We start from the raw sequence: 14,824 nt of genomic DNA on the forward strand, positions 1-14,824 counted from the left end.
GTTTTCATGGTGCTTTGGACCGCAGCCTTTACTCTCAATCATCGCCATCGTTTCTAGGGTATCCCGCATTCGTGGGGGACCCCGTGTTCTCGCGGGCCCAACTGCTTGTTTGCAGCTCATTTAAATTAGCTAAATAAGAGCGGGGGCATGGGGCCCAATACTCCAATACTCCAATACCCCCAATCCCCCATTCCCATCCCCATCCCCATCCCCAATCCCCATGGCCATCTCCGGATCTGTCTGGTGCTGCTTCTGCTGCTGCTTCTCCCGCTGTGAAGAGGGCTTGTCCAGCTGTCTGGTCTGCAGCTCCGAAATGCTGCCGGTTTTGGGCCTCGGCCTTCCCCCTTTTTGTGTTTTTTGTGTTGTTTTATTTTTTTCCCTGCCGTCTGTTGTCTGATGCCCGCTCTTTTGCATATTCATTTCGAATGGAACTGACTGAAGATGGTGATGGGGGAACGGGAAGTGGGAACTGGGAACTGGGAACTGGATCTGGAAGTGGAAGTGGGAATGGGACTGGCGAATGGCGAATGGCAGTCGGAGAAGAGTGGAGAAGACCGGTAGCCAATTGCTTTGGCAGCTAAGGTTGCACCAATTCGTTTAATAATAAATAATGAAAAAGGCCCCAACTCCCGACTCCGACTCGGACTTGGACTCCGAATTGGACTGCTCCGATCCGATGCTGGCAATTTGACTTATTGATTTCTTTATTCTCGCTCCACGGGTTGACACTGTCCAACCAACAAAAACGAAGGTGGCCAGCGCCCCTTTGGGGCTGACTTTGATTAATGATGGGCCCCCCTTTTACTCGTATCTCTCCGCTATCGATTAGTGTCTTTATACGTTTTAATTTCGTAATCAATCTGCTTAGGAAAAGCATCTGAGGAGAGCATCTGTTTGATAAATGCTCTCTGGCTGTATCTTCGAGAGGTGTAAAGCAGACAGATATTGGATATTGTAGAAGCTGCTGCTGGAGGTGCAAAGATACTCAAGAAAGGTGCAAAGACATCCTTAAATTTAAATCTACTCTCTCAGATCTTTTGCTGTTCTTTCAGACAAAGAAATAGGAATAAATTTGCTTAAAATTAACAAAGTAATCAATCAAATATTTTCAGAATTATTTAAATGATATTTACAAAAGATTTGGCATTTGTTGGTGAACCTCTTCGAGGCATTTCCATAATCAAACAAAAACCCCAACAAAATTATCAAAATTTTTTTGGTTTTTATAGGTTTTTGTATAAGTTTTTAATGTCTTTTTATAGTTTCTGTTTTGTGTGTGTTGTTGTGGCTTAACGCTGCTAAAGCTGCTAAACAAGAAAATTATGATTATTATTTAATGACTCAATAAATCAAAAATCGTGTTGTGACTCCGATACCGATTCCGATTCCGATTCCGATTGCGATGCCAACTGCGGAGCTGTGGAACTGTGGAGCTGTGGAGCTGTGGAGATGGTTAATGGCATTGCCATTGTGGTTGTTGTCTCTTTTTATTGGGCATTAAATGGCTAATTAACAAAACGCAACAACACCAACACCGGAGCCACAGATCCCCATCCCCAGCTCCGATTATATCGGATTGTACAGCTCATTATATCATTAGGGGGCGACTGCCGGCTGCCGGCTGCCGGCTGCCGACCATCCCGATGTGTGAGATTTGTTTTGTCCGATTGAAAAACATGAACATGGGACACAGAGTAGGGCATTTGCTGTTCTGTTGGATCTGTTGATCTACAATACAATACGTCGCGTACCAGAGCCAGCAATGCTTTTACGAGCAGTTAACAAGCCCCTCCGCCACGGTTATGAGTCGCCCTGGGAGTGGGACATAATGATCCCACAACTCAAGCCATCCACCTATCGGTTATGGAAAGGTTTTCCCCGCTTTCTTTGGGGTCTTCGGGTCTTCTTTGGGTTTCGGATTTCGGTTTTCCAGGCGCAAAGTAGAAAATTACAACCTGCACACACGCTAATGTAACCGGGAGAAGGTAACCCCGAAAATTACCCACAATTTTCAGCCAGACAACGTTTAAGGTTTTGCTCCGGAGCTGCTCGGAGTCGGAGTCGGAGTCCGGGTCCAGGGTCTGGCGTTTGACTTGCTGGCCCTCGGGGCCATTTTCTCAGCTTTCCCCTCATAGAGACAGGCAGAGAGACAGACAGAGGGACAGACTGAGAGACAGACAGATATTTTCACAGCCTCGTCTCGTCTGACGAATGTGGGAACCGCGTTTTGGGGCGGCTGAAAGTTTTTGAGTTGAGTTTTCAATTTGGATTTTGATAAACGTTTCGAGTTGCTGCCACTGCCCCAAAAAATTCATTTGGCGTCTGCCAACTAATTGCATTTGATGGACAAGAGATGCCACAGGAGCAACAGTGCTGCCAGGACATTCAGACGTTATTTTATCAATCATTTTGCTTCCATCCATCGTTGATTTTGCAGCCACTGTGCAGGTCTCAGGCTCCATAGCTCCATGGCTCCATGGCCCCAGGCCTCCCTTTGCCGGGGCGCCTGTCAGGCGGCCTGACAAACAACTCGAACGGTCAAAGGTGAGCCTGGTGATTTTCATCAATGGAAAACTCTGCTGCCAGTAGTTGGCCATTGAGAAAATTGTGTGCCCTGGAATTTAATTCATTGCAAACAAATTGCTGTTGTTGCTGCTGCTGCCGTTGCAGTGGCAATTGTTGCTATTTGCATGCAACTTATTTGTCAAACGGGGCATTTGCCACTGCAACAATTTTCGCGTACACATTTCAATTGGGAAATTGTTGTGTGGCAGTTTCCGCAATGAAAATCAGATCGAAGACGAAGGCAACTCGAACAAAAATGTAAAAATAAATACTTGAGTCGCAGTCGCAGTCGCAGTTGCAGCCGCAGTTGCAGTTTGCTGTGGAGGTTGCCCGTTGCCCATGTTGCCTGCTTTTGTGGCAAGTAGGCGTTGCACAATTTTCGTTGCGTTTCAATTGCATTTGGGGGGCTTTGCATATTTTGTCGCCGTGTCGCAGCCGCTGCCTCTTGCCTGGCTCCCCTCTCAATCTCCCCTTTTAGATAGATTTTGGCACGCCAGCAACAAGAACGCCCACTTTTGGCGGTGACTGTGTGGCAGGGGCATGGGCAGGGGCAGGGGCTCTGTAGCTCTGTTTGCTGTTGCTGTTGCTGTGGCAAAGACTGCGCGGCAGGAAAATGCCTTTAAAAATGAAATTGAAACTGAAACGAGTTTGCAACGTGGCCAACGTCTTGGCTCAGCTTCGTGCCGTGGCAAATCAATCAATTTGTGGCATATTTTTACAGCCCGTGTTGCAGTTGTTGCAGTTGTTGCAGTTGTTGCCTCTTTTCGAGAGACTCTTGTGGATGTTGCTGTGGCTGTTGCCGGGGATAATCGTTGCGCTTCATCAAGCCACAAACATGAAACATGAACATCATCAACGCCATTTCAACGCGCGCCTCGGCGCAAAGTTATAAACCCAATTTCGGAGCTCCATCCCCAGCTTCAGCCTCAGCCTCAGCTCCAACTCCGACTCCAACTCCAACTCCAGAGAGAGAGTGAGAGAGCTCCACTCCACTCCACTCCACTCCACTCCACTACACTCCACTCGGGGACGGGATGGGATGTTGCACAAGGACAAGATGGCATAAAAAAGCATATAAAATGCTTAAGTACACGCTCGCCTGGTGGTAATCACAGCAGATACATCTTAAGCAGGCATCAGGCGGCGGCATGGGGCATGGGGCACCATGCGGCATGCAGCGTGCAGCAGGCGCAGGCGCAACAGCGAGTCATGTTGCTGGCGGGCTCGCTCTCGACAAGCAACAATGTTTCGCTGGAATATCTGCACTGGAACCATCTCTCTCTCATTGTATGGGTGAGTATCTGTGTGTGTGTGTGTGTGTCGCGCTCTTTTAAGCACGAATCGCTCGCAGCATTATGTGGCAGCGTTGCAAGTTGTTGCAAGTTGTTGCCATTGCCATTGCAGCGTTGATAATGCCCACAGTTTGACCTTATGACTAGACTCCAGCCACCATTTGACTTTGACGGTGGGGCTGGGGCTGGGGCTGGGGCCGGGGCCGGGGCTGGATGCAGCAGCTGCAGCACTTGTTGGTGGCACCACCAATCAGAGGAATTTTTAGTAGGAATTCCTATCATAGAAGTTTCCAGCATCGCTTTCTGCACTTAGATGTGGGATTTCGTTGGGTAATTTCTAATCTCTTTCTCCCTAAAACAAGGTGCTCTGGTGCTCTTGAGAGCCCCTTCTTAGAATCGCAGAAATCAATGGAAATTACAGCCGCTTACCGCAGGGCCATGATGGCTAGATGGGGGGCTGATGGTCTCCCTAATTGCTTCAGAACTTGTGAAAAACGAAAGGAGAGAGAGAGTGCATATGGGGATCCATACGGAGTTCCAATTGCATGGCAACTTACACGCAACACGACAGATTGGAAGAGAAAGAGTGTGTGTGTGTGTGTGTGTGCTTGCAACATGCAACATGCAATGTGCGATTTTTACTAGCCATGAATAATGAGGCGGAATGCGCAAATGCGGCAGTCGAAAAGTGTTTTGCATGCATTTGTCAATTTAGCATGCCATCAAACATCCTTTCAATTCCTTTTGACAACCGCCGCCGCCGCCGCCGTCCGAGTAGGCGGGGCAGGTTGCTGCAGTCATGCCCGTTGACTCTGCCTCGCCTCAACAGAGACGGTGGCAGTGGCAGTGGCAGTGGAAAAGCCACAAAGACAGAAACAGAAACATAAGCATAAGCATGAGGCAGGGGCAAGGGCAGGGGCTGTGGCAGGCATCGCTTCACTTGTCAACGCGAGTGACTAACGAGTGCATCATTAAATGATTTTAACGACTTCATTTAATGTTTAACACAATATTTACAGCCGCAAAACGATGCTCAGATTTCTTCGTAGCACTGCCCTGCACTGGGAAAGTGGAAAAGTTCTGCCGGTAGAGACGTGCAGTGATATCTCAGTGGGATCCACAGATTCGATTATTGAACATATTTCCCCACCCCCCACCACAGTATTGATGGCGTGTGTTGACAGAGATCTAAACCCCCACCTTTGGGCCATAAATAAGGCCATAAATCAGGCCAAGAAATCAGCTGGCACTCAACGGCATTTTTCGGTTAAGGAATGGTGGAAAGAAAGCCCCTTTTTTGACACTCGGCTGAAATATATTTGCAGGCATAAACACTAACTGCAATTAAAAATGTTGAAAAGTTGAAAAAAGTTGAAGAGTTTTACGGCTCGGCGCTCGTTTCCTGTCACTGCCGCAGCGCCCACACCCTCACCCTCACCCGTCCCGTCCCGCCCCGTCCTCCCTTGGACTTGGACTTGGACGAGATCTTTGGATGGGCACACTTCAACACTTGCAAGAAATATGGCCACATAAAAAGACTGGAAATGCACAGCCAACAGGGCACCGAGAGCGCCCCGAGAGACTGGAAAATATGGCATGGAATGGGATGGAAGGACAGTAAAGTACAACTAAATCCATAAGAATTTCACTCGAGTGCGACTGTGGCTGTGGCTGTGTGCTAAGCCGCCTAAGCAAATAAACCAAAGGCAAGGCGCTTGAGCCTGGGATGAGCCAGAGCCAGTCCCAGAGTCCCAGAGACCCAGCGTCCCAGTTGCAAGCACTAAATAGCCGTAACGAAAACAAACTGAACTGCATCTTACGGATACAAAGATGTGGCACAATGGGCCCGTCATCATCGTCATCATCAGCAACACATTGTTGTCGCCGTTGTAGCTGTAGCTGTCGCTGTCGCTGCGGCTCTGGCTGTGGCAGAGTCGCCCTGTTTTGCCTTGTTAAGTTGTGCCTCTGAGCCGAAAATCCTGCCCAAAATCCCCCCGATCTGCCCTGCTTCCCTGGCCCATCCATCCATCCATCCATCCCTCCGTTCTCTATAATTTGGTCTCTCTGCCGTTTCCCTTTTTGTTCTTTTTTTTGGAAAATTAGCAAAAATCGTTTTTATTTAGAATGGCTTCAGCACAAAAGGGGGCACAAAAAGGGAATTGGACTAAGCGATACCCATTGATGTGATGTATAGAAGGTGGGGGATATCTACATAGCCTAGAGATACATAGATACACCTTTTGAGATACAATTGAAAATATTGGTGGTAAAAGAAAACATACAGAATATTCGTTTACCCAAAATTATCCGCAGAGCTTTAACATATTTTAGATACTTCGGTGAGCCGTAACCTTCATTAATAAATACGCAACAAAGTAGATCACAGCCCCATCATAAACCCAACAACTATTAAGCCTCTGGCTACCCTTTTGCTCCGAGAAATGAAATCTTTTATGCATTTTAGACACGCATCCCCCCACTCGAACGAAGAAGTTCCCGCTTTATATTGCTGCCTCCACTCCACTCCTCTCCTCTGCTCTGCTCTGCTTCTCCCTGTGAGTGTTTTAGCCCGATTTTTATATCGATTTCAGGCCAAAAAAAAAAAAAACAAAAAAAAACACAACGCCAGACAACTCGGAGAAATATCTGCAAATGCGAACTGCGCCCGAACCTTTTCGGTATGATTATCACAATTATCTGTAATTCAGACCATAAATCATTTCATTCTGCAAGCGCACAAAACTTTTAAACGTAACCCAATCTTGTGCCTGCCCCACCATGCCCCCCCCCCAGCCCACCAGCCGCTCTCCGTGCTGTTGCTGTTGTTTTTATCAAGTTATACAAGGCTTTATAAAAAATACATATAAATAAATAATGTCTTGGCTGTGCGGACTGGGTACCGGGAGACCGTATAAGGCATAGCTCGAGACCAGACTCCATCGCCATTGCCATAGCCATAGCCATAGCCATAGCCATCGCCATTGCCGTCACCAAGTTGGAAATACTGGTGTACTCGTATAAGCAGAAATTTACAACACGATCAAACAATTCGATGCTGTTCGAGGCGAGGCGAGGCGAGGCTGGATCGATTGATTGCTTGAGAGAGGGTACAAAGACGAGACGCGACGCGACGAGACGGGACGGAACGGGACGGGACGAGAAGGAGGTGGCATCGATCGATGTGTAGACGTGCCCAGATCCGATCCGAGCGGCTTGATGTGGTTACTCTTGCCATAGCCCATAGCCGTTGCCGTTGCCATAGTCCCCCAGTGCCGCTGCCGTTGCCGTTGCCGTTGCCGGGCATTAAAATTGATTAACTCATGAACTTGCATTCAAATCAACGCTGCCTCAAAACGCTTTGACTTCGTGTCAACAAAATTTATAACGAGTTATGGTTGCTGTTAGCCGCCGGTTGCCGGTTGTGCAATCGTCGCTTTTGCACTTGGCCCGAAACCAGATGAAAATTGCCACGCAAATGAAACGGCCAACTCCCCTCCCCTGCCCGCTGCCTGGGGCAGCTGCTGCTGGCTGCAAATGCGGGCTACGATTAACCAGACAGTGTTGGCCCTCTAAAGGATGCCCCGAGCAGGGGCTAAGCGACAGTCGAAAGGTGTGATACCAGGGATACAAGAACCGCCACTGCAGCTGCTCCGGGTGACGGGGGCTTTGAAAACCGTTATTCAGGAGTATCTTTAATTTGTATATTGCCTGCACCAGATTGGTAGGGGGATTGATTACTTTACTCCCAAAAATCAAACAATCTAACACCTGAGCTTGGGGCCACCGAACTATTGTTGGAACTAAGTATCTTTTACCCATAAATGGGAGTAACTTTGATCTATAAGTGGTTGTAGGTATCTGAGGATCTTTGATCTATAATTTGTCGATTCTTAGTATCTTTTACCCATAAATATTAGTGTCTTTGTATATTTCACCCATCAAGGGTAGCACCTTACTATCTTTTATCTATAAATATTCGAATTTAAGTATCTTTTACTTATAAATAGCAGAAGCTGAGTATTTTGTATCTATAAATTGTCGAATCTAAGTATCTTTCGCCCATAAATTCTAGTTTCTGAGTATCTTTTACTTATAACTGGTAGTATCTGAGTATCTTTGAACTGGAAATTGCCGATTCTAAATATCTTTTACATATAAATGGTAGTATCTGTAATCTATAATTGCTAGTATCTGAGTATCTTTTATCTATAAATTGTGTTAGTTCCTTAACACCTATGAATATTTCCATTCTGAGTTACATTTTGCACCTCTTAGATACACTTTTCCCCTTGGGTTCCTGGAGGGGCGTGTCTTATCACTCTTCTAGTGGCGGCACCCTCACTCAGCGGCTCCTACCGATTGTCAGCGGTTGTCACCTGCAGCGTATTCGATGTCAGTTCAAATTAGTCGTGAATAATAGAACACACGGTGTTCAGAGCAGAGGGTGCTGCTGTCGAAGATTGTGAGTGTGAGAGTGTGGAGAGAGAGCGAGGCTTAAGGGTACAGATACTTTGGAAATATGTCCAAAGTGTTAGGTGTAAAGCGCAAACGTTGCTCGGTCGCTCAGTCGCTTGGTCGCTTGGTCGCTTCGTCGTTCCTCGGTCCCCCGTCGCTCATTAGAAGCGCATTCAGACCATTCAGACCAGGCAATGAATGATTGTTGTTGGTGTTGCATTTGCCCGGTGGTGTGTGTGGTGTTGTTGCAGATAATTGCCCTGCCATCTAATATGCACTTGGCCGGTAGTCAGTCATTCTGTCAGTCACTCACTCACTCGCTCCAGTCCACTCATTCCACTGCTCCACTCAGTCCGCTCACTGCTCTGCAGTCAATCAGTATTCAAATTCCGATTCATATTCATTAGAAGACCGTATGAAGACCGGCGAAAGAAGGTAACTTTTCATATATAAATAAATGTATGAAGGCCTGCATGCATTGTTTTCAATTAGTATTTGCATTTTTTCAACATTCTCATTTTAAAAGACCGATTAATTTGCATAAATTCTATTTGGCATTTAAATTGTTTATTACAATACCTTTCAATGCGCCAGTGAAAGGGGAGGGAGTGAGGAAGCCACTTGAATGGCAGTTAACACGTGTTGCAATCTCAATTACGGAGCAGGCAGCTCGTGAGAGCCGACACTCTGTACGGCTTATATGGGTATCCTTTTCCATGAGGATACATGGATTAACACTCAGATCGAAGGCCTTTCTACCATCTGGTTTCCGTCTTTATTTCAAGTCAAGTCTATTTCCTCTCGGGCCTTCTTTTCTCTTCCTGAATTCCTGAATATTTCTTTAAATTTCAAACCGCACTCAAGACACAGAAACCATATTCCACTTTCCAATCAATTATTTAGTTCATTTATTGATTTTAAATTCAAATTCAATTTTAAATTCTGTTCAGGGTCTTTGCTGGTTTCGCATTTTCGCATGCAAATTATCCCCAATTGGCCCCCAAGCAGTGCAGTGCGTATACGCACCGGATGACAGGCCATACCCCGATTGACTGACATACTGACTGACGTTCTGATGGACAGACGGACAGACGGCCTATTAAATGACGTTTTTTTATTATGCGCTGAAAACTGCAAGTCACTGATACACTGCACTACACGAAATTTTGGTGCGTGGTCTTTGTAATTGAAATAAAACAACAACTAGAAAAAACCAAATTGAAAAATGCTTTTTCAAGCGGCGCTTTTGAAGCCAGCCAGCAGCGACCTTGCGCCGCTCTTTCTCTCTGTCTCTCTCTCTCTCTCTCTCTCTCTCTCTGTCTCCCTCGATGGTCTCTTATACACTTTTTTGCAGCATCATGGCAACTAATTTTCTAAATGACGCAAGTTAATTGCGTTTGGGCTCAGCCTTTTGTCAAAGGTGAAAAATGCAGAGAGCGGCGAAGGAGAGGGACTGCTGCAGGAAGAACGGGAGGGCAGGGGAGCACAAAGGCAAGGCGCATTCATTAAGCCAAATCATATTAAGTAAATATGTCGAGCAGAAGGAATGAGGTAAGTGCACTGAGCGAAAACACGGAAGGGGCACCCGGAAAGATAGTTGTACTGAAAGATACACCAAAAGGGAAAACAATTTTCTCTTATTTGAGATACATTTTTGATGAATAATCTCAGTATTGAAGACATTCAAATCACCTAAGCGAGAACTGTCTTAAAGATACTTTTAACGCGCTTTTCCCTTAAGATTTCCCTATCTTCTGCCGAGAGAATCGTTGGATATTATTTCTTAAAAATCAAATCAGAAAATATATTTTTTTCAGTGTTGTATCTATGGGGCGCCTGCCGCTTTTGTTCGGGCCCTGTCAGGGCTACCGCTGGCCACTCCCTCCAGCTCTCTCTCTCTCCCTCTCATCTCTCACTGGGCTATTCAGCGACGCCCTGGCGCCTTCTACTCTTCTGGGACGCTCGGTCCCGGCAAATGGGAGAAAGAAGCCCGAGAACCACAAACAAATTAGTCAATGACGCGGCGATCTTCTCTCCCATTCCCATTCCCCGTTCCCCGTCCCCGTCCCCGTCCCCGTCCCTGTCCCCATTCCATATGTGTGAGTGTATTTTCATTAATATTTTATTGCTTAATTCCTTTTGTTATGCTGATTATGCCGACGAGCACACCGAACACCGAACACTGAACACTGAACACTGAACACCGAACACCGAACACTGGAACAGTGAACAAATGAGGCTGCCAGCCTGCCAACTGAGAGATGTTCATGGGAAAAACGGACCGTTGGGATCGTTGCATGATTTTCAATAATTTAACAGCGGCTTTCAATAATCTCCTCTTCAAGCTTTTCCCCCCGACAACCCGGCAGCCCGACAAGACGCTGGCCCTCTCTCTTGGCCGGGATGCTCTGTGTGGTGGCTTGGCTTTTTGTTTTCAGGCACACAAATGTTAATTTCAGTTTGTCTCGGTAATTTATCATCTTTCTTCTGCTTCTGCTTCTGCTTCAGCCTCAGCTCTGGTTATGGCTCTGACTATGGCTATGGCAATGGCTGCTGCTGTATCTTTTTGTGATGTCTTTAAACGCTTTTAATTAAAACCAATGCGCATGTGTAACTTTCTTAAGCAGGGCCCCAGCCTGAGAGCATCAGATACATAGATCCCTCATAGACGCAGTCTAGTCTCGAACGCCGTGGCAGTCTTTGAACTTGGCCGACAGGCGCGTTTGTTAAATGATTGATGTGGTATTAATTTTAATAAACGTTTCTCCCTCTCTCTCTCTCTTTCTCTCTCTCGCTCTCTAGGGTAGCTCCATCAATATGCAGATGTGAGGCCAGAGCCAGAGACAAAGCACAGGGGCTGCTCTGGCCTGTTGGCCTGTTGGCCAGTTCGGACCCGTTTAGACCCGATTCTGAGTATGTTCTGCGGTTCTTCGGCTTTGCGGCTCTTGTGGCTCTGCGGTTTGAAACACCATATTTTATGGGCACACGCAAATGCGTGGCGTCTGCAGTTTGCAGCTCAAGGCGGAGCGGAACGGGGAAGGGATGCGAGAACGAGAGCGGGTACGGGTACTGGTACGGGTACGAGTACCAATGCGAGTAGTAGATTGCCTTAGCCTCAATCTCTTTGGCGTTTGCTAACTCTATTAAAAGTGTCATGCAATTGCCATGCATGGCCCCATCGTCATCATCATCATTATCATCATTATTATCATCATCAAGGACACAGATTGGGGAATTGGGGATTTCAGTGGCCAGAAATTAGCATAACTCTTCGAGCCGCTAATTGAAAATTGAGCCAACATCGAGAGCAGGCCCAGAGCCCTCACAATCATCATTAATATTAACGCGGCAGGAAATCTGCTGGAAATCTCTTGGCAAATGCCTCAGTTTTAGTTTCAGTATCAGTTTCGTTTTCGGTTTCGGCACAGATCAAAGAGATATGGACGGCACGGTATTGATGAGCGAATTCAGATCGAGGCCGGATCGTTATGATCTCTGTTAGCCTTTAAGTGTGGGCTTCCGCTCGCAGCCTCACTCGACAAGAGCAGTCGATCGATGGGCAATCGAATCAATTAGCCAGCCGCCGCCACAATGGGAATATGTGTTGAAAAGTCAGATCTAGAGTCAGAGATCCAGAGATCCAGAGAGCTAGGGACTCGTAATATGATCCCCCAGATTGCGATTGCAAAAACATAATCCCATACCAGGGAAGGCATCATTCAATCGTTAGCTTCACACCTCAAGTGAGCCTGAATAATTGATTTCAGCCCGAAAACGACTGACAGACGGAGAGACAGATAGATTCCTCCGAGGCGGCGCTTACCTGGCTGAAGGGCCAGCTCTAGTACAGCTATCCGTATCTCTGTATCTCTGTATCTCTGCCTGTGGCCTGCGTATCTGCTAAGCGCTAGCGTGAAATTCGTTTGCACACAGCAGAGCACTGAACAAGCCGCATCTAATCGATTTGTGAGCATTCTCTACCGTTCACCCAGCATTAGATACTCGTACTTTCAGCTCAATCATCGACTCTCGACGAGACAAAACAGACAAAAGGAGGCCCAGCTGAGCCTCGTTTACCGATTCGGATTCCGATTCCGATGCGGATTCCGACTCGGATTCTGATTCAGATTCAGATTCAGAATCCGAGGGTCGCACAAAAGGTGTGTGGCTGCTACTGTGATAGCGAGTCCGTAAATACAAAGGTATCCGTGCATCCGCATCGGGGCGGCGTCTAGCAAATCTTGTGGCCATTGTTATTTTAACCCGTGGATTATTGTCGATGATAATGCCATGTAAGTGGTTGATTTTACAGAATTGTCAGGTTTCTGTCGCCACAGAACATAAGTATCTAATCGATTTTAGGGTTAAAATATCGTTGGCGACCTTGTAAATGGGTATTTTTTTAAAATGTATCTTTCAGATACAGCTGAAAATGGTGCTGCCAGCTGCCTGTACGAAGCAATGGATTGCTCTAGCTAAAATCTCTCTTTATCGGACATCTGACATGTATCTATGAGATACTTGCAGGTACAAATGCCCGTTCAAGCGCCTGCTTATCCGTTAGATACGAGTACTGTCCACTGCTCTGCAAACTAATTTGCTAAACTAAACTCTATGGCTGAGCGTGAAGATGCATTCATGTATGAGATACTTTTGATATGTATAAGGCATAAGGCAGCATACTTCAATACCAATGGATCCAAATGTATCCCTGAGTAATTTGTCCTAATCAATCTGTCAGATGCATACAAATAAACTTGGGGTCAACAAAAGATGTATCTTTTAGTTTATTCTATACAGGTAACCGCTTTAGCGATGTATCTCTCAAAGTAAATCGTCTGAAAATATATCCATCTATCTATCAGATGGATTTCGGTGTCCAACAATTGTATCTTGAACAATTAGTTTAGCTACTTTTCCCCACAACAAACGAATATCTGAAGATGAACTGAGTAACTGTTGCCCCTATTCAAAGCTACAACAGATAGCTATACAGTATCTGGTATCTGCTGCACTCCTCTCCGATTGCATCTGGGAGAGGGTTTCTGTATGGAGTTGTGTATCTTTTGTGTATGCGGCTTACCGGATTAACTTGTGGCTTCTGCAAGTGTGTGGCGATGTTGCTGATGTTCATGCCCATGGCCGGTATCTGAGAGCCATACAACTGACCGGCCGTCGGCGTCATGTCCGTGAGCATCTTTGCGGTTGCTGATGTTGTATCTGTATCTGCTCCTGCTGCTGCTGCGGCTGCTGGTGTATCTTCTCCTGCGGCTGCTGCTGCTGCTCCTGCTCCTGCTGCTGCTTCTCTGGCTGTCAGCTTGAGGCGCACAATGATGGTGTCTTTTCTTTGCTTCTTTTCTTCTGGTTGTCTCTCTGTTTTTCTTGGCTTTTCCACAATGGGAAAACTGTATCGTTGTTGTTGTTTTTGTTACTTCTATTGTTATCGCTGGACACACACTGGGCGGAGGGAGAGACAGAGGGACATGGAATGGAAGGACACACACACAGGACACACACGCACGCACGTCGCTTGCAAAAGAAAAATCAACAAAATATGCAACAAAAAGGCTGAAAAGTATCTCCGATGGTATGCCTATGCCGACGGATACTTTTCTTAGGCTTTTCCCTGGCACTTTTCACTCTTTTGCTGTTGCTCTATTTCGGTATCTGTATCTATGCATCTATGCATTCAAGAATCTTTTAAACGTATTTTTCATGTACGGTTTATGGTTTATGGTTTTCGTATTTTGTTTTTGCTTTTGTTTTTGTTTTTTGCTTATGTTCACTTGGCCGTCGGCCTGTCGCTACTATCGCTACTGTCGCTCTCTGGTTCTGATTCTGATTCAGATTGTGGTTCCGGCTACGGCTTCGGCTGCGGCTCTGTCACTGGCACTGACAGCCGCCTACTGGATCTCCGTTCTGCCAATTTGAATATATCTAGCGGCACGGAGAGCGAGAGGGAACGACTGACAGATAGAGATGGAGAGCCAGAGAGACAGAGAGATATGGAGAGAAGTGAGTCTGCTCTCCTGTTGGATATTTTCTTTTTCCTTTTTTTGGTTTATGCACAACAAAAAATTAAGTAAAATTTACGTTTAATTAACAAAAAAAACGGAAGAGAAAATTTATACGGATATGGGATGATTGGAATGCACTCGCACTTCTGTTGTGGTTGTTGTTGTTTGTTGGTAACTTTTTGTTTGTATCTTTGTATCTTTTTGTTTGTTTTTCTGTTTGTTTCTGTTTGTTTTCTGTTTGTTTTCTGTTTTAGCTGCGGCTGCTGCTGGGTGCCGGTGGTGCTGGTGCTGCCGCTTCTTGCTCGTGCTGCTGCTGCTGCTTGCGGAGGGTGACAGAGGCGTCAACGTGTCAGGAGGCAGCCGCCAGGCGCCTGCTTAAACAAACGAAAAAAAAATCTTCTGTATCCGCGCCAAAGTAAACGCCGTCGTCGCTGATCGTTCAAAGGCTTGCAACTGTTTCACGCGAACAAAAAGCTTGGCCAAATGTCGACGTCG

The 14,824-nt window shown here is 46.3% G+C and overlaps 1 protein-coding gene across 4 annotated transcripts in view; it reads right to left on the minus strand.

Moving 5' to 3' along the window:
- LOC108164837 (transcription factor Sp9) overlaps positions 1 to 14,553 on the minus strand; it is a 29,454-nt gene extending 14,901 nt beyond the window's left edge. For 2 of the 4 annotated variants that reach the window (XM_017300763.2, XM_017300761.2), the window contains exons 1-2: positions 14,444 to 14,553; positions 13,396 to 13,769 (exon numbers count right to left, since the gene is read on the minus strand). In XM_017300763.2, coding sequence (XP_017156252.1) covers positions 13,396 to 13,509 — 114 coding nt within the window. In that variant the 5' untranslated portion in view covers positions 13,510 to 13,769; positions 14,444 to 14,553. Of the gene's footprint in view, positions 1 to 13,395; positions 13,770 to 14,405 lie in introns of all 4 variants that reach the window. The other 2 variants (XM_033391868.1, XM_017300762.2) reach the window with 2 other exon arrangements.
- Positions 14,554 to 14,824: the final 271 nt, after the last annotated feature.

Source organism: Drosophila miranda, chromosome XL (genome assembly GCF_003369915.1).
Source record: "Drosophila miranda strain MSH22 chromosome XL, D.miranda_PacBio2.1, whole genome shotgun sequence".
NCBI lineage: Eukaryota > Metazoa > Arthropoda > Insecta > Diptera > Drosophilidae > Drosophila > Drosophila miranda.